This window comes from Magallana gigas, chromosome 9 (genome assembly GCF_963853765.1).
Source record: "Magallana gigas chromosome 9, xbMagGiga1.1, whole genome shotgun sequence".
NCBI lineage: Eukaryota > Metazoa > Mollusca > Bivalvia > Ostreida > Ostreidae > Magallana > Magallana gigas.
The window spans coordinates 44,502,541-44,523,150 of record NC_088861.1 but is presented as its reverse complement, the minus strand read 5'-3'; the positions used below and the strand labels follow the sequence as shown (position 1 = coordinate 44,523,150).

The window sequence follows — 20,610 nt, the reverse complement described above, 5'->3', positions numbered from 1 at the left end:
GGAAAACAATCTGAAGATTTTATATCTTATTTATAGTCTGTGATCCATATTTCAGATCCATGTGTTATTATTGGTACAATTGGATGGTATAGTTTATAGTTGACTCTGAATGGTATAGTGCATAGTATGCCTTTTTAGCTCGTTCTGAAGCCAACTTAAGTTCAATTAGATGTAAACACTAGTTCTAAATATTTATATTGATCTTTTATAATTTAATTTTTACATGCTCTCAAAAAGTATGTGTAAGTGTGTGTGTGTGTGGGGGGGGGGGGGGGGGGGCTCAATGTTAATTTACTTTTTATAAGTAAATTGATGATGATGCCTGTAGATTACACACATATGTTGGTACTGTCTCAGTGTACATGCGGAACCCCTCCAAATTTCTAATTTCTTTAAATTACATTACCGTCGGATCCCCCTTGAAAAGGTTTCATGGCGAGAATGCATAAGTGCTGATATTTTTTATTGCTATAAGAAACACAATTATATTCCTGAAACGTATGTGCTTGTATTTTAAGAATTTAGGTTTAGAAAAATATACAGATAAATTATCGATTAAACGTGAACCGGTGTTGTATAGCAGTCTTTCCCCCATAGTAGCTTTTCCCCCCGGAAAACCTACTATATAGTAGCCTTTCCCCCCGGGGGGAAAAGCTACTATATAGTAGCTTTTCCCCCATAGTAGGGTTTCTCCCTAACGTTTTTGGTTCAGATTTTATAAAAAATATTTATGGAAATCCAGTAAGGATTAAAATCAATGTTTCTACACTCCCAGGTTGCATACATGTATATCTGCATTCATCTGTACAGGTTAAGTTTCGTTTTGCCGATTTATTATTTTTATAGACAATGCTGAAAGTTGAACATGTGTGTAATGGAATTACACATAGAACTTAATTTAGGTAATTTATTGAAAAAAGTTTTACAAGTTATACACCGTGGCTTATATGCATAATTCTGTGTTCTGAGATTGTATTAAACGAGAATGTTTTAAGAATTTCTTGATAAATCTATCAGACTGTTTGTCTGTTTGTGAAAATTTCATCCAGGCTAAACCTCTGTTTTAGAGAAATTTTGTTTCCAATGTTTCAGAGCCCGATTTTTAAAATCCTATTATAATAATTATAGTGCATATTTTTTAGGGTCCAATGTCTCATAAACTAGAGATGACCATATCACCATATTTTTATAGTGGCAGTGGTTTACCACTTGAAGATGACTCTGAAAATAGGGGCCCTTGATGTTTCAGGGCCCGATATTTAACCCCCCATTATAATGATAGAATAGTGTTCTATAAGTGGGGCCCCGAATCTCAAATTCTAGAGATGACCAATTAACCATATTTTCAAAGTGATAGTGGTATACTACTAGTAAATGACACCGGAAATTTAAGCCCCCATGCAGGGTAGGATCCTTTGTTGTTTCGAGCCCGATGTTTGAAATCCAATTATAAAGAATATGTATTTTTTAGTGCCCCATATCTCAAAAACTATAGATGACCACATGAACATATTTTTACGGTCATTTAAAAGTAAAAACATCATTTAAAAATACACAATCACTCACTTTATCAAAATGAATGAAAATTACGTTTAATTCTGCTGCTTTTTTTTAAATTTGCGAACAAAATCTTTTAAAAAGGTACGCGGTTAAAATTCATTATTCTTCAAAACATTTAATCAATTCATAAGATGACTAATGATATAATAAATAATTAGATAAATAAATCAATGAACTTTTATTCATAAAAGGAGAAACCGAAAATCAAAAATAAATAACCAACCTAAGTGCGCGCATTTACGACTTTTTTACTTGTTAGTTGATTAGAAGAACAAGCTTATATGTAAAAAAGGTCAGCTCATCACAATATATGTGTTGGTTGGTTTTTTTTTTTTGGTTTTTTTATTTTGGGGGGGGGGGGGGGTTGTTTTGTTTTTTTAATTACCCATGTTTAATTGTTCGAAGAAATAATATGGTACACAAGTAAATCTTTATTGCAAAAATATGAAACAAAATAGTATAAATTTTTTAGCTAACTGAATCGTATATCTTGATTTATATGGCATCGTTTTCAAAATTGTATATTTATAAATCACATTGCAAACTTAAAAGTGGAAAAATTAGCAAATAGTGAGTGACAATATAAACATAAAGTTAGTTCAGGCTCCATTTCACATTTTCCAAAGTAACCAGCAAAGATACCGACATTGTTCTGGTTGTGAAGACATTTCATTGTTTTTTAAAATGTTTACATCATAATATCTCGTGTTTCGTTGAAATGTGCTTAAAAATATGAATATGCGTAACTTTAAAACGAAATGGTAAACACTAACTTTAGTTACAAATGCTTTTAATACATAATTAAAATACCCCTTACCCATGACCTAGAACCCCATCAATCAAAGTAAAACTAAAACATTTCAGTTTCTCATCATATCATTGCATCCTGTCTCCCGTTTGATATTTAGAAGAAGAAAGAAATATATATATATTTTTAAGATCGTCAATTCTAACGGTATAAATTTAAAATTGATAGCCTTTTGGACGAAGGGAGTAATACGTTTCCACTTTTTATTCCCTTCCTCTTCAAAATTAAGTCAAGATTGGTCAGTTAGTTCCCTGGGAGAAGCTTATACATTGATGGTAAAACATTGGAAAATTAAATTTCCAAACCGGCGTATTTTCACTCAAATGTGTTCTCACGTGTTCATAACGTCGAAGTCAAAACTGTAGATAAGCATCGATTAGATGAAAAGGATTCGAGGTATTCTGAAATCCGTGAAAAAGGTGTTCCAAAAAGGGGTGAGAACAGGTGAAATAAACGATGATGACACATGCATGTTATGAAGGCGCATGCCTAAGTTCATATTTGGGGTTGAAAAACCATTATTTTATTCTGTGTATTAATAAATTCCATAATTATCCTTTTCTGTGAGAAATTAATATCATATCAGTTATTGCAAATTATTGTAACGAATGGTCCGCAATAAACATGGCCGGAAAGTAAAAATGGGGGAAAATTTACTATATAGTAGGTTTTCCGTGGGGGTAATCTGGCTATAAAAAGGGGGAAAACACACTATATAGTCAGCTTTCCGTGGGGGAAAAACTGCTATATAGCCATTTTTCCGGGGGGAAGAAATGCTATATAGCCATTTTTCCGGGGGGAAAGATGGCTAGGGGGAAAAGGCACTATATAACACCGGTTTACACGTTTAGGTATTTAAATTACCTATAAAAATGGTTATATGGGGTTTTCGGTTAGCTCTGTTGCGTGTAGATTATTTATAGATTTATAGATCAAATCGCACAGTAATTATTAAGGAAAATTATGTGCTTGTATTTTTTTTAAAGAGTTTTTGTTTGAATCATTGAATAATACATGCAACTATACAGATAATCTATCGAGTCATCAACTAAAAGTAGAAATATTATTTGAACGTTAACAGTTGAAAAGTTTAGTAATTTAAATTATCTAAAATAAGGCATATGTTTTATTTTTAGTTTTACAGAATATAGAGTATTTTTAGACTGAAATTTCCATACATATTTCAATTCGGGATTACACATAGAAGGTAACAGCACTGTTTGATATTGCTCCTTAATGAAGTTCATCTTTGAACTAGTTATTTCACCAGAGTAACTGAATATTTTCCAACTTTGTACGAATAGTTCTACTTTTGACAAATTGAATTGTAAATTAAGCTTTTCGTTAAGATCTAAAAAGTCTAGTCTTTGATATAAATGTAGCTTTAAAGGAACATGGACACGATTGGAGGTAGATTTTTTTTTTTCTAAATTTAAATTTTTACTGTTAATGTCTAGAATGATCAACCTGGATATTTTGTTTTATGGATTTTTGAGATGGTTGACGGGTTGTTGTCATTTTTTCATGAGGAAAATTAGCAGTAGTGTCTTGTTAAGGTGGAATAACACATCGTCACAAAAAGGGTGACATCTGATCGAAACGATAGTTCGTTTTATTTTAAGATGATTAATATTTTCAACTTTTAAAAGTTTTTATCATTTAATTATTAAACAATGCCAAAAAACTGCCATAGCTCTAAATATAAAAATGATATTACAATATCATATTTTTTTCTTTTCCGCTGAAAATTTAATCATTCGGTTTTTAAAGTAAGTCTATACTTTATTAGGAAGGAAACTCTTGGCGCGTAAATGAAATCGGTAAACCAAAGAGATTTTCGAAAAATTCCGTCTATCTCAATATTGATGAGGTTAAATCAGATATCTATTTTTCCAGTCCTTAACTGTATCGTAATGTTTAACCAAAAAAGTATTTGAAGTTTATTTCTTCAGAATTAGAGCAATTGCAACTTTTCGGGCCTTTCCAAGAAGAAGCGAAAACTCCAAGCTCCGAACTGTTGCGATTGTAAATTCAAAGGGAGACATATTTGTAGCCATCCTATAGACTAATGATTGTCTGTGTTGTTCTTTGCTAGGTTCGCCATTACTCTGTGTTGTTCCCTGGGTCATCGTACGCAGATACCTGGAAGACACGCTGTAAGATACACTTAATATTGCATTAGAAACAACTTGGGTTTTTTTGGAATATAAGTGCATATTATTTATAACGCGCAACCAATATTTCTACATTTATTCATGAAATACATTCTATATATATAAAAAAAAAAGCAATGTAGCAAAAATAAAATTTAATTGTGTTTTCCCAACAATAATAAGAGTTTTGTTGAATATGAATACATGTAAGAAAAAAAAAATGATGGCACTAATGATGAAGAACATATCGGCACTCATGGAGTAGAAATGCATTAATAGTCTTCGACATATTATAAAAAGCTGTAACACTCAGAACCGTCCAATTGTTTTCATTACCAGATGCTGGAGCACGCACAGTTTAGACAAGAAGTACGTCTGGATCATCCAGGGACCTATCGTTATCACTATAGCGGTAACTACCTTCTTAGTCCCGAGTTTGATCGATACGCCATGATTACCATATCTATACAACAACGAATTTTGTGACAAGCACAAAAATCCAATTTCAATTTAATTTCTGATTATCTTGAGTTCTTTTTATTTTTCTTGTAGATTAATCTTATTCTTCTTGAACATCATACGGGTACTTTTTACGAAACTTACAGCGGTACACATGAGTGATCCTCACCGATACAGGTAACATATGAGAATTGATTATGAAGTGAATTTGAAAAAAAATCAGTAATTAGAAATGAAATGTTCACATGAGAGAGAAGGGACTCGATTTTACAAGAATGTAGAAAATGAAGGCTGTTGTTTTTAAATTCACATATTATAAACAACTTGTAAGGTTGAATACACTTCTCTTACTGCCTTGGACTAATTCTCGCTGAATGTCATTTCTAGTCTTTTTAGTGAAACGTCGATTACAATTATATTCAAAGGAATACTGACGAAAATTAACTTGACAAGAAACTGAGAATTGGTCTTGGACCAGTATTTCCCCGAGATCTTTACATAATGTTCATCTCTTTGAGAGAAAGCCTGTTTGCGTTCAACGTGCGTTCTGATTTTTCTGTACATACCTGGGGATATGCCTTACCTGCGTTTGTTTTGCAGGATGCTGGCCCGCTCCACCCTGGTGCTGATCCCGCTGTTCGGGGTCTACTACATGATCTCCGTCGTCATGCCTGAGTGTATGGACCCTGGGGTGGAGCTCATCTGGCTCTTTGTGGAGAGTGGGGTCAACTCCTTCCAGGTCAGAGGGCTTTTCATTGCATCGTCATTGGCTGTTCAACCACCATTTAATTTATGAATTTGGACTCTTTCTCATATTACATGCAAATATGTTAAAAAATCTAAAAAAGTTACAAATTCAAAAACAAAAATTTCCTCCAAACCTAACTTTTTAATCCCGAACCTAACAAAAAGAATTCAGATGAAAGAACTGTGTTTTCATTGTAGGGTCTCATTGTTGCAGTCTTGTTCTGCTTCGGAAATGGCGAGGTACGTAACAACCAAAATATCGTCAGCACAAGCAATTCTTAAGGTGGTGGGGGGGGGGGGGGTACCTGTCAATATCAATGTAAATAAAAGAACAATATAATCAAAATGATTTGACCTGTTTAAAATTTTATGTTTAACAATATTAAACAAAGCAATACGTTGAAAAAGTTTTTGGAAATGCAAAAATTATAAAAGCCCAAGTGGGATTCGAACTTTATAATGCCCTACAAATTTTTCGTAAATGCTCTAACGCTGCTTTAATCTGTTAGGTAAAATTTTTTGTAAAAAATGAAATAATACCGTTATATTTTTTTAAATGTATTTTGATAGAAAAGTACGTCACATTATGGAGGTGTCCCAAACCACCTTAACTTATTACAGTCTTTTTAGAGAGAGAAGTAAATTGGTAAACAAAATTACATCTTGTTCTATTTTGTTATAAAGTAATCGAACATTGCTTTGTCTTTAAGGTCCAGCATGAAATTCGTAAGAAGTGGAACCGCCGCTGGGCGTTACGTCGACTGAGCACGCTCTCCACGCGCTCCACACGCACTCTGTCCCTGGGCTCCGCAGTGTTCGTCCGCGACAAACCAAATCCCTCCGCCATGTTCTCTGACGTCACAATAAACGTCAACGTGGACGACAAGCAGTGTCGCTTGGAGTTGGACGATGTGAAAAGTGGCGATAAAGTGACCAATAATAATATTATCGATGACTCCCGTAAAGAGGGTGTCCGGAGCGAGGAGGAAAGTGACACGTTATTGTGAACGCCGTTATAATAGTTTGTGCAGCTACCGAATTTAATGTTATATATATATATATATATATATATATAGTGACCAGTGACGCGCGTTCTCCCGTGTAGAGAGCGGGCGTATTGATTTACCGTTGACGTTGTTTATCATTGTTATCTGACTCTAAATGTGTGATATTGTCATCCTATGTGTGTATTCGTACACGTGTACAGGTATAATTTTGATTTGTTCAATATGATAATAAATAAGGTTAAACAATTTAGACGAATGTGTTACATTGAACCATAAGCAACAATATTGTGTGTATATATTTGATGATGAGCAAGGACGATGTAGTTTTCTATGAGAAGTAAATTTGCTTTCAGAACCTTGCGGAAAATCTTGTCGCCTTCCGTAGGATTGACTCAGTCCATCGTCCTTCCTGATCCAACTCTTTCAGCAGGCTGTCACTCCCTGTGATATCTAAGATTTATCATTTATGACTCTGATAATGATTAACTTAATATACTGCATGTCTCTTTACGTTCCATAACGCACTTTCTATATTATGTCACATCCAAGAATTAATTTCTTTTAATTGCGGAAGAATAAACATCAGCGTTAATTAGGCTTCTTGTAGATGTACGTCTTTCAGCAGGCTGTCACTCCCTGTGATATCTAAGATTTATCATTTATGACTCTGATAATGATTAACTTGATATACTCTCTCTTTATGTCGAATAACGCACTTTCTATATTATGTCATATCCAAGAATTAATTTCTTTTGCGGAAGGATAAGCATCAGCGTTAATAGGCTTCTTGTAGATGTACGCGTCCGAGGTGCAGAACCGCACAAAAAGATGAATTAATTCGACGATAACCGATGGAAAGATGAATTAATTCGAGGGTAACCGATGGACCAACAATAATCGGGGCTGATTTATTACAAGGATGCAGACACTATCGCCAACCATTCTGTTACGCAATGTTGACATTGTCAATGGATATTTCATTTTATGGTAATTAAATGGACGTCCGGTCAGACCTATCTATTAACGGGACTACTTTATCAGATGTATTAATTCAGCGCACATAATCGTTTCCCCATCGTCCAAATTCCCCACGAGTCTCATTGCCTGGAATCCAACTGCAATAGGCAATACATAAAGTTATGTAAAACTGGGTTGCTGATTTTTTTGAGTTATACAAGATGTTACACTGGCGTCGGAAGCAAATTGAAAGTGGGGGGGGGGGCTAGACTAAACCTCAGGAATAGTGACAAAAAAGTAATTCCCAAAATCATGGAAATCCTAATCCGGGGGGGGGGGGGGGGGGGAGTATACCTATACTTCCAAAAGAAAAAAAAATACTAAAAATACTTACCCAATTTTTTTCCCAAAATCATGAAATTCCTATACCGGGGGGGGGGGGGGGAGGGGGGGGGCTAGTGTGCTTCTGAATCCAACTTCTCATTCTTTCAACAATAAAATAACCTTTCCTGCGATAAAAAGTGGGGGGGGGGGGGGGAGGCTGAACCCTCTATCATGATATGTTTCTAATTGTTAGGTATAAGTTTGCAAAAAAGTGGGGGGGGGGGCTAAGCCCCCCCTAGCCCCCCCACCCCCACCTCCCCCCCCCCCCCCCCCCCGGTTCCGACGCCTATGTGTTAAGGTTATTGGTGTAATGCGATAATTTTAGTGTTTATCCGGTCACATACAATCCTCCTGTCTGAAGTTGCAATAAGATACATGTATATATAAGTGTCAAAGCATGTTTAGACAGGTCTATATTTAGAAGAGGAACAAAATAAAGTCCTTTACAAGAAGTGTTTTTATGCTAACCGATGTCTGCTTTGATTCCAGTACTGCGATATTGATGTCTTATATTGGATTAAAAGCTAAATGGGGGAGATGAATCTTTAATTTTCAGCGTCTTTCGTAAAAATCAATAATTTAATTACATTAGCAGTGATATTAAAACACATATGCTGAATTTCACTCGTTTGTCCATGGTTAAGTAAGTAAGACAGGAAATGACGCATTTAAAGAGCGACCATGCAGTGTTATACTTTGAAAAAAAAAAATACAAAGATACAAGCATAAATTATAGGGAATAAATTCTCGGGTAATGTGATTTTCATTTTTGTTTGTATTTCACATACATGTAGTTTCTTTGAAGATGATTAATATTTTCAACTTTTAAAAGTTTTTATCATTTAATTATTAAACCGTGCCAAAAAACTGCCATAGCTCTAAATATAAAAATGATATTACAATATCATATTTTTTTCTTTTCCGCTGAAAATTTAAAATCATTCGGTTTTTAAAGTTAGTGTAGACTTTATTAGAAAGGAAACTCTTGGCACGTAAATGAAATCGGTAAACCAAAGAGATTTTTGAAAAATTCCGTCTATCTCAATATTGATGAGGTTTAATCAGATATCTATTTTTCTATTTTATTCCTGACAACATTTTGTACTACAATTCTAGAAATTATCAACATTTAACATTTATTCACAAACAAATAATTCCATTCAATAAAACGCTTAATAGACCAGTCCGCGTGAACCCTCCTCTTGAGTTGCCAATCAGGATAACTTCTATTTTAAACAGCGTAGATGGAGGGGGGGGGGGGGCGCAAATTGCTCCCTTGTTTTCAAAGACTTAATTTGTAGAATGATAAAATAAAATGTTACATGCCTGATTATTTTCGAGAGAATATAAACAATGAAAAAATACTTCGTAGAGGGGGGGGGTTAACAGAAATTCACATCTACGGGTTGCTTTCTAGAATACTCTCAGACAAACAGACGGGCGCAGACAGACAGACAGATAGATAGATAGATAGATAGATAGATAGATAGATAGATAGATAGAAGATAGAAGATAGATAAATGGATTGATAGAGATCGATTACAGGTAAAGATTGATTATGAAATTTTGTTTCTTATTTCATTAAAAAATTGCTTTTGTAAATTTTATATAAAACTCTTTTCATTCGTTTAAGATAAAAGAAAATTATCACTAGTAGCTATCAATGTATGTACGTGCGGCTAATCTAGAATAATGATTTCTAAAGGTTAAAAAAAGAAAAACTCGCGTAAAATGATGCGTTAAGATATCCAAGTCATCAATGGATTTTACGCACAAGTAATTAGTCATCTGGCGATGAATTAAAACATTTGTATAATTTAATAAATTTATTCATTCTATCACCAGTGTGTTTATTTATACATAGTTATAAAACAATTCACATACAGCAATTAAACTTATCAGCATGTAGACACTTCGTGTTTTTACATATTAATCAAAATATACAAAGTATGTAATTATAATCACCTACTGGAAATATTAATAATATTTATGTGGAACAAACGGTACACTGCCTCAATGTCCAATGAAACAATCCACAAAGATTGCTATGATAATATATAAACTCAACTAAAACCTTGATCTGTGTGATCAAAATAGTATATGTTTTCATATCATTTTGTTAGAATATATTACATACACACAGTTTGTTTACATATGACACACACATAGAGCTTGTTTACATATAACAAACTGTATCATATAAAACACACACAGTTTGTTTACATATAATACACACACAGTGTTTACATCTGATATTGTATTTTCTTCACTTTACCTGTGTCCCACTCAGCCACAAAGAGGTTGTCTCTGGTGTCCACACATAAACCCCGTGGTTCCTGTAAATGACAGTTGTCAATGTAGCGGAGGAACTGTCCGTCCTGATCCAGGATGTGGATACGGTGGTTGTCACGGTCTGCTGTCAGGATCCGACCCTGGCTGTCTGTTGTGATGCCGTATGGAATAAATGATCCCTTGGTAGTAGAGGGAGGACCAGTGTAGGTAAACCGGAGTTTCCCGGCCTGATTGACCACCACTACTGCACGGGCTCCACAGTCTGACACACAGATATCTAGGTTCCTGTTCTCACTGATGTATTTAATGTTACCAGATGAATAGAGAGGTTGTCCTTTGTCGTCGTACTGAATACTTTGTTTCTCTGTGGAGCCAGAGTAACACACAACTTTTGTTTGTTTATTATCATCACTGTCCATGACAACCAGGAGGTCACCAGAGGAGGTACTACAGACACCCCAAGGTCTCCACCCCTGTAGTCTGATCACTGTCTGTATCTGTGTATTCTTCACTATGTTCACAGTTCTATCTCTGTTATCAGTATAAACTAGATCCCCACTCCTTGTCACTGCTATGCCCTTTGGATTGTTCCCTGACTTGGTTTGGACTGACTTCACTAGTTTTCCCTGCAGGTTGTAGAGACTCATCATCTTATTTAAATAACTACACGTCCAGATTTCTTCATCACTGGGACAAGTAACACTGGTAGTGGTTAGACCATTAAAAAAGCCTCCATACTGTGTCTGTATGGTGGAGATGATTCGTGGCTCATCAAGCAGTGGTTTGAGAGGAGAGGATCCAGCTTCTGAGGTTTCCATGCTGTAGCCATGTTCCTCTGTTGTAATGGAGAATGCTGACAGGGAACCAAATTGTTGGTAAAGTTGTTCTGGGTTAATTTTCTGAGGGGTGAAGTTTGGTAGAGAAACTGTAAGTTTAGGAGGCAATCTTCTGAATTCAGCAATCCTGGATTTGTAGGCAGAGACACGGCTGACATCATTGGAGTCCAGTAACTTCTTCAGATCTGCAATGCTCTGTGTGATTTCAGAAATGGTGCGTGTGATTTCATCTTCTTGTTTGTTTAAGATAGCCAGGTGTTTGGCGTCCATTTCATCAAGATCAGATTTCATTTTCTGTATAATGGTGTCTATTTCTCTGTGCCAGACTTCTCCATGTTTGTCGATTGCGGTTGCCAATTTCTTTGAGTTTTTATTAAGATCAGCTTTCTGAACTGTGATGTTGTTTGCAATCTTTTGATATTTTGCAATAACTGTTTTATCTAATTCTTGTAAATCTGTTTGTAAATCATGTTTTTTTGCTTCAAAATAACTTAAAATGTCTATTTTTTCGTGGTTTTCGTGACTTTTAGAGGAAACACAAAGGGCACAAATAGGAATGTCACATTGTTCACAATGAAGTTCACATTGTTTGAGGGAATGTTTTTGGCAATTAGGATAATTTGGAGTAGATCCTCGGTCTTGGAACGGTACCAGGTGATGTTTTTTGGAAAAATCCAGCACATGGTCCCCAACACAAGCTTTGCAGAGATTGGTCTGACAGAAGTCACAGTGTAGTGGGGGGACAGGGGTATCACACACATCACAACGCACCACATCCTGGGCGCTGCTTCGGGGGTCCATGGTCAAGTCCTTGGTAGAGCCTGAAATATACATGTATATCATTACTTTCTACCACAATGGGGCATGCCATACAAGTTTATGTTTTTATAAAGTCAAAATCCAAACTTTTAAACAGAGTTGTTTTTCTTTTATTCATTAAAATAACTCGACTTGTACAAATAATTGAAATATTAGTGTATACTAAAATGCATTTTTTAAAAACGCATATATATACAAGTTAAACATATTTCTTAAAAACACATAAAATGATTATAATAATTGTTTTTTCGAAGGGTTGTATGAGAAGGATTCTGACTGGCTAACAGTTGTCGGGTGTAAATTTTAATGATTTACTGAAATGAGTTTCCAACGATTTTTTTTCAAGATTTGAATGTTTTGTTGCGTCAGTGAATAAAATATTTAAGTTAGACCTGTTTATCTAATAATAACACTTATTGAAATATGGATGTAACATGTGCAGCTCTAGATCTAGGGGGGTACGTGGGAGGGGGGTTGGTTGGTCGAACAGAGTCCTTTGGAACAAGTTTATGTAGCAAGTAAGCGAGTGGATCAAACATCCAATTTTAATTTGACCGATTCAATTATTGGACCCCCTGGCAATCTGAAATATCTATCTGACCCCCCCCCCCCCCCGATGGAAAAATTTCCGGGTCCGCAAATATGTGACACATGTTTAGGGTATGTCTGGGGAGAACGTACATGTCGGTGTAGTAAACAACTTCAATATGACTGATGTTAAAAAAGCGTACAGAACAAAGGTGAAAGGAATGTAAATGATGTGTAAAGGCTGATCTCGATATGTGATACATTTTTATGATTTCAGTAGCATTCATATTTGTAATAACTTTGTGCGTCAGCATCCGACCCCAACATAAAATTAAGGCAAATTTATTGTAGATTTTAATGAGAATTTACATAGGGCCTCTATCATAAATATAAATGCTTATACTTCTTATAATAAAAAAAAACCTGTTTATATTATGTGTCGGCAACCAACCCCAACTTACGCTTTAAAAACCGATTATATCTTGTATATCTGCCTTTTCTAGACAACCCTAGAGCACTTGCAAGTCAAGTTACAACCGATTAAAAACCCCTATAAAATCCTTAATCAAAAAACAAACCTTGACTTTATAACAAGTCGGTAGTAGTCATTCCAGCCAGACCCGCTATCGTCTGCAGGTGTTTCTCTTGTCACATGATAATACGCCCTATAGTTAAAACTCACGTGATCACTTAACGTATCGGCTCCGGGTCAAAACGGCCTCTACAGATTTCGGTCCGTCTTATAATTTGGCAAAGCTTTCCATTCTTTTTTTAAGTTTCATGAGAGATTTTGCACCCAGCGTCCCTACCTTAAATTGACATAATAAAGTTGAATTATACTCTTTCTAGTCTGGCAGAGAAAATGTACAAATTGTGAGTTTTAATTATCAGCGTTTTGGAAACTCATGAGATTTCAAATTTATATTAGAGTAATCAACAGAGAAGTATGCAGAAAAACCGTGTGTTCAATCGCGTAACGTGCAAAGAAAGCCCATTTTAGTTAACGCTCTCCTTGGATTCAAATGTGACCAGTCACCCACTTTTAAGTAATTGGTTAAACTAGCTTGTGTTTTTAACGACTCATCCATGCTTATCATGATACAAGCCGGCATTGTTATCTTTTTGTCTAACTTCATTTACATTTTCTCATTGAAATAGATTTTTGTAAACTAATTAATTTACAGCCATTGGTCAGGTAGAAAATAAAAGGAAATGTTTCTTTTATTTCTTCAAGGCAGATGGTTTTGATGTGCATTCTGCATGCAGGTCTTAAATCTCCAAACCTTTAAAAATTGTAAACAATTGTTTTACCTTTAATGTATACGTTTACTCAGAATGAAAAAAAAATCCACTGATGATAATGAAAAACCATCTATTGTGTGTTAAAGACCTTTCATGGAAGTGCTATTTTTCACTTTCAAAAAAGTAGGTCATTGACCTACTTTTTGAGATAATGGCCATTGAATATTTTTTAAAAAAATTAAGAAAAGTCCCTAAAAATTCTACAGTATGATTTAAATTTTCTTAATTATAAAAATAATACAAATTGCTTAACTGTTTAAAAAATGAAATATAGTTTATGAATGGCAGTGACACTAAACAGACACAAAGCATTACGTTTTCATTTACAATTTTTATGAATATTCCAGTCCGAATTTCCTCTATCTGTTTTCAAATTCCTACCCTTTTTTGATTCAATTTTACAAAAATTGAATGATGATAATACTAAAACATTTATAGCATCAAACTATGTATATTGACCTTACTATGCAGGCATAACAGTTATATGAGGTCAATGATGAACATTTTGAGATATGGTGTCTTTTATCGTTTTTAAGCATTTTTCAATAGTTTTGTAGTGTGTGCCATTCGGATATCTAAACGAAAAAGTGAGATAAAACCAACAAAAAATTTGCAAAATTATGTTGACTAACAGATAAAATCTTAACTTTGAATATTACAGTACTACCAAAAATATTTCAGTGAAAAACAAAATCTAAAAGTTTTAGTCCGAAGAACAAGGGACGTTATTGGCCGAAATTTGCCGCGTTTCAAATATGCACAGCACAAAACATTTTTAAAAGCCTTGAATTTATCAAATCCAATGGTATATAGCTTTAATATGTTATTTAAACATATACATCATAAAATTCACGCTGAAAACTGTTCCGTTTTAAGCAAGACGTCGCAAGTTTACCGATCATTTATACGCAACGTCATGCATACGAAGGTTGTCCAAAAAGTTCGTGGACATATGACGATTGTTTTTTTTTATCCTAAATAACAACGCAATATTCAGGAAAGTATTATAATATTTTGTTATAGACTATAATAATGTATAAAAATCAGAGGAATGAACATTCTTACATTGAATTTGTCATTATATATACATTGCAGCTAGCCTATACAGGCCGCAGGGTCCAGTCTGACGTAGAGCTATAATGACGTTTTTATATAACGTCGTAGTCCTTGGTTTAAATAAGAGTCATGCCGCATTCACTATCGGCCAAAGGGTACAATCGCACGTACTATCAGAAAATTGCTTGTGTTATTTTGCGATAAGTGATTTTAAAATTTTCCGATATCGATGTCTTGAATCCGTTATCGTTTGTTTCATTTCTATCAATCGACGTCGCTTTTCTGGCGTTTTTAAAACATGTTCTTGCCGTAACTTAACTTAAAAACCATATGCTTATTTAAAAACGGTTTCAAATGACATGTGAAAATGACGTACACAATACTTATACTTCTTAAAATTAACGATTATGATGTTTTGACATGTTTTAGAAAAAAATATTAAATATTGATATCTTTAACCTCAATAACGAAGTGTGGATAATTTTTACACTGGGTCGTGCGTAGTTTCCGCGACCCTTTAATGCAGTAAAAGTGTAGTCAACTTTTAGGGAAAACATTATGTATGTATAAACTATGGTGTTCCGATGGGGCCACTTCGACCTTCGCACTTTCGCCTTTAGGTCGAGGTGCGAGAGTGCGAAGTTGCGAGGGCGAAAGTGCGAAGGTGCGACGGCGAAGGAGCAAAAGTGCGAAGGTGCGACGGCGAAGCACGAAGATGCGAAGGCGAAAGTGAGAAGTTGCGAAGGCGAAGAAGCGATACTATTATCGCTCCTTCGCCATCGCAACTTCGCACTCTCGCCTTCGCATCTTTGCGCTTTCGCCTTCGCCTTTTTTATAATTGTGGAGCTCTCTATCGTTTAAAGACAATTTTAACTGTATAAAAGGATAATCTCTCCCCCTCTAGATCCATACATGAGCAAGGAATGTCGCATAATGAAATTAGAATGTTACTGTGTTTGATCCACGGTAAACAGACAGCTGGTAAGTGACAAGAGTCTGGAAGTGCATATGTACACATTATGGCGGACATTACATTTTATGTGGAGTATATAACGATTAGGCATAGCCAGCACTGGTAAACATACATGTCACATAACACATTAAAATATTTATAAATATTCATAGTCAGCACAATGGTCTAGCGCATGCTTACCAATAATATCATGGATTAATCGGAAAACCTTGGCGAGCAGGGTGCCTGCATCAAATTCTATGTAATCGACCGAGACTTTCTGAATGCTATCAAAAAGGCGAAGGCGAAAGTGCGAAGTTGCGAAGGCGTGGGAGCGATAGTAGTATCGCGCCTTCGCACCTTCACACTTTCGCCATCGCATCTTCGCGCTTCTCCTTCGCACTTTCGCTCCCTCGCCATCGCACTTTCGCCTTCGCAACTTCGCACTCTCGCATCTTCGACCTAAAGGCGAAAGTGCGAAGTGGCCCCATCGGAACATCATAATAAACCCATTTTTAATGACAAGAACGCGATTGCCGACAATCGAATTTTTTGGACAGCCCTCGTATTTACGCGAGAATTTGCTGATTCTCGACCACCACCCCCCCACCCCACCCCCCCCCCCCCCAATCCGCTTGATCCACGCTTAAATTGCGGGCTGGTGGACCGCACATCACAAGTTTAAATCTGCAGGCGGGTTTTTTTAATTACATACTTTGTGAAAGTATGAGTTTTTAATACTGAACTATTATCTGTTCGCCTATTTGATCTATATACTTCTGATGCATTATGATTCGTTGTATTTTTTTTAATTATTTTATCGGGCAATTTTCTGTTGATTTGAGAAACTATTTCAAGGTGTAACGAGTCACCTTAAATAATAATGCGAGTACTTTACGACTACCATTGGGTATTCACTAAAGAACAGAAAAAAAAAATCATAACCCTTCTGATCACATGTTTTAATTTAAAAATGCCCCAAAATTATAAACTCGAAGGAGGTGAAAAAAGAGGGGAAGCGGGGGGGGGGGGGGGTGGGGTGGGGGGTTGAGTTCCTCGACTTTCAGCACATCTGATACGCAACCTCAATTTAAAACATCATTGAATCATTGAATGAAAAAAAGGTTGGACTGGACCTGAAAGATAATAATCTGTTCCTGTTTCACAATCTTGTTTGTACAATTAACGAGAGGGAGAGAGAGAGAGAGAGAGAGAGAGAGAGAGAGAGAGAGAGAGAGAGAGAGAGAGAATATTATATTATACATTAAAGGTCATATGAAACGATTTTTAACACTATGATTTTCTTTCATGAATATAAAGCTTGGTATAAACAAATGTTAAAATACATGATGTAAGATTATTTTGCCTTTGCATTACGTAGAAATAACCGTGAAAACTGAGCACCTGAAAAAATTCTTGCCCGCTTATCGTTCTTGATTTTGTGGATTTATGACGTCACAAAGACCCACCGATGTAAACAATGCATTAAAACTAGTGTAATTTTACAGTAGTTTATCGATTAAATTTTAGTAATTTTTGCATATATGAACGTGTCTTTCTTTTCAAATGAGATCATTTGATTTCGTAGTAGCCTACAGATGACTTAGTTTTAATTGGTCGTTAATGAATAAATCTAATATCAGCTTCTCACAAAAGTAAAATCATAATGAAGATCCCGTACTGGAGTGGAAATTTAACGAAAGAAATGCTCCAACATTTACAGCTGATTGATGAATTATCCTTATCCTTTTGAAATAGAAACATCAATTTCTTCTTCGGTACGTATAATGATTGAGCTACATTTAAAGGGAATTTAAGCATTTAAATTGATTTGATTTATTTTGTCACATAAAAAAGTATATAAGGCAGGCCAATTAAAATGTTTGAGGCATTGTGTACATAGTTTGTATTTAAGAGCTGCTATAAAATGCCTCAAAATTATTCTTAAATTTTATTTCGAAATAATATAAATTTCTGACTTATTGATATATACATGTAGCAATATCTTTAGAAAATACTTTGTGTACACGTGTATTAACGTTTTATTAAATTAGATCGCGGAAATATGGCATTTAAAGATTTAGAAATGTATCGGTAAAATAAATCGGTTGTTTGATAAAAATAGTTGTGAACGAATGTGAAGATAATCAACAGATTTTATTAAGAACAAGCATCAATAATGATAAAAAAAAACGAAAAACATTGCGGAATAAAGTGAGATAAACGGGATCTGTGAGTAAACACCGCACATACACGTTTTAAAATCAAAACACGGCACATTCAAGTACACGTTTCAAAAACAAAACATTTGAAGAAATTTCTCTTAGACTAAAAATAATTAAATGGTAACGTATTTGTGAATTTGAAAGTGAAACAAACAATATAATCGTGAAGCGAATGAGGCACAATGAGGCCTACAAGTTGTTTAGAAAAAAAACCTTAATGAATTGCATGAACGTGCAAATGGGAAAAAACGATCAGACTTATTTTTGAATTTGTCAATTTCATTAAAAAGATCAAAATAAAACATATAAATATGCTTATATTAAAATTACATTATACTTGCATGTGGATCTATGAAGAAAATCATTTATTTTCCCTGAAGTCTCGAAACTGAATATCATTATGTACACGCTATTACATGTAAATAAAAACGCACACGATTTCATTTCTTGAGAGAAAAAATACTGACGTGGTTGATTATTGTATAATTATACAAGTTTTTATATAAAATAGTATTTTTTTCTTTTAAAATGCTGCAAAATGACATGGATATTTGTATTCACAACATAGCTTTATAAGGCGATTGGGTCTTACTGACGTCATAAGCAAGGGAGGTAAGCCGCGTAAGTCAATGTTCCTTTTCCCGATTAAGTAATTTTGATCGACTGTAGCGCTCACATTTTGCATAAGATATCCAATAAACAATGTCAGTCTTATTAAATAGGCACTTATGAACTCATTCCCGTATATAACTCAATATGGTCAGGATATCGTTTCATATGACCTTTAAAAACTCTTAATACTTTATTGTTACACATATTTCTATTTTCTTCGGACAAAAAACTTTATTGGAAGGAGCACATGGTGCAGCTCGCGGGCTGATTTGATTGACAGGTGTAGCATGTGGACTCCGACTAAAACTGCTTGGTTGGTTCTGTACAGTTTTTGTCTGAAAGTAAAGCAGAGCTACTTCATGCTCTATCGCTTTGACCCACAACGCACAATTTCGTTTCTTCACTGACATGTACATCACACACATGTTTTATTGAAAGATTTAGATTTAAAATTTAAAATTGTATATTATTATATTCGAGAAAATACAATATTGATTTTATTGCCTGACGTCATGACGTCAGGCATACATGACGTCAGGCATATCTAAGGTTTAAAAGTTGCAATCTCCGAAACAGTGCAGACAATGGGACAAGTAATATCATGATATTTCACAAAAAAGATTAACCGATGCATGTTTAAAATGTCAGCATTTATGTTCATAATTGATGAAAATGTTATATGGCATGTAATAACAACAGCGAGCAAGAGTTTTCAAGTAAAAGGGACGGTCACCATGCAGATCACGTGTGTAATCCTGCTTTAAAAATAGAACAGCATTCCACCATATATTTGAACGGTGAAAAAGGGGGATGGGGTCATCGCAACAAGTTGTAACCTATTGTCTATTACGGTACAATGTAAGAAATAATTGGTGTTGGATTATCATTATTACAAGAGAGTCATCAGTTTGGATTAAAACAAATAAATATTTATACAGCTGGAATGTTTACTGGAGGAACTAAATCGCCAAAGCGGGATGTGACCCCATTTTCGTTTAGTTGGGCGATTTCATTAATCTTGAAAAAGGAACATATATAACTCGCGTGTCTTACTAAATGTACATTACCACATTTAAAAATTACTAATCAATTAAGTGTGTTTCTTAATTCGATAGATTTCTTCCAAAACATCCGACCCAGAGTATAATATACATGTATATAGAGCTGTTACAAAACAAATGTCAAAAAAAAACCCAATGGATCTCTGCCAATGGATGAGTTCATTCGTTGCGTGAACGGTAAAGCAGGATTTCGCGCCAAAATGTCTCATTCATAGTTTTTGTGCGTCGATTAGTTGACGAGTCTGTTGGGATCATGCAAATACCCTAGAACACAACATGTATTTACATCACAGGCACGGAGCATCGGGGGTTGGGGTGAGGGAGGTTGTTTCCCCCTCCCCTCTTTTTTGACAGCTGGCACTTGCTTAACTTTACAAGATAAATGGAAATATCATGGATTTGCCCCCCCCCCCCCCCCCCCCCCCACACACACTTTTGTAGGAGCAGCATGCAATAATGAAAAGTTCTGCAAATAAGGAATTCTAATTGAATTTAAGTTACAGTTAGGGTTTCTTTCATGAATTTGAGAATTCACCCTTTTTTAATTGCTTGTCAAGATGATTTTAATGAAGCTGCCCACACACATTCAAAAACAATACGTGTTTGTATACCCTCTCATATTTCATAAGGTTAGAAGTTTTAAAAAATGCCTTTCAGTTGATTTTGCAATTAATTTAACAATTTGAAAAAAACGACAATTTACTCTCCAGCTTTCAAACTTACATGTACTTATATGATATGTGTGCATTCCTAAAAAAATGAATTAATAAAATCAATGAATTCCAGTGATATATATGTACATGTTCTAGATCGAAGAAAAGACTAACATTTCGTCTTAAATTTGCATGTTTC

The 20,610-nt window shown here is 35.0% G+C and overlaps 2 protein-coding genes across 2 annotated transcripts; one reads left to right on the top strand and one right to left on the bottom strand.

Moving 5' to 3' along the window:
* Positions 1 to 4,307: 4,307 nt before the first annotated feature.
* Positions 4,308 to 6,766, top strand: LOC117691598 (secretin receptor-like). Its single transcript, XM_066072232.1, has 6 exons — positions 4,308 to 4,524; positions 4,861 to 4,933; positions 5,074 to 5,157; positions 5,581 to 5,719; positions 5,926 to 5,967; positions 6,438 to 6,766. Exons 3-6 carry the CDS (start codon positions 5,135 to 5,137, stop codon positions 6,732 to 6,734), a joined length of 501 nt encoding a protein of 166 aa, XP_065928304.1. The 5' UTR covers positions 4,308 to 4,524; positions 4,861 to 4,933; positions 5,074 to 5,134; the 3' UTR covers positions 6,735 to 6,766.
* A 317-nt stretch (positions 6,767 to 7,083) lies between these two features.
* Positions 7,084 to 13,247, bottom strand: LOC117691597 (E3 ubiquitin-protein ligase TRIM45-like). The gene is made up of 3 exons (XM_034478031.2): positions 13,129 to 13,247; positions 10,780 to 12,024; positions 7,084 to 7,184 (listed from the first exon to the last, which is right to left on the bottom strand). The coding sequence occupies exons 2-3, from the start codon at positions 12,002 to 12,004 to the stop codon at positions 7,084 to 7,086; spliced, it is 1,326 nt and encodes a 441-aa protein (XP_034333922.2). The 5' UTR covers positions 12,005 to 12,024; positions 13,129 to 13,247.
* Positions 13,248 to 20,610: the final 7,363 nt, after the last annotated feature.

What these genes read in the sequence shown, in the direction of transcription:
- LOC117691597 (XM_034478031.2), bottom strand. Translation starts at nt 12,004, where the DNA reads ATGGACCCCCGAAGCAGCGCCCAGGATGTGGTGCGTTGTGATGTGTGT. An exon ending in CCTCCTGGTTGTCATGGACA is followed by an intron (nt 7,185 to 10,779) that starts GTGATGATAATA and finishes GATAAATCTTAG; the next exon opens with ATATCACAGGGAGTGACAGC.
- LOC117691598 (XM_066072232.1), top strand. Translation starts at nt 5,135, where the DNA reads ATGAGTGATCCTCACCGATACAG. An exon ending in GTGGGGTCAACTCCTTCCAG is followed by an intron (nt 5,720 to 5,925) that starts GTCAGAGGGCTT and finishes TTTTCATTGTAG; the next exon opens with GGTCTCATTGTTGCAGTCTT. An exon ending in TCTGCTTCGGAAATGGCGAG is followed by an intron (nt 5,968 to 6,437) that starts GTACGTAACAAC and finishes TTTGTCTTTAAG; the next exon opens with GTCCAGCATGAAATTCGTAA.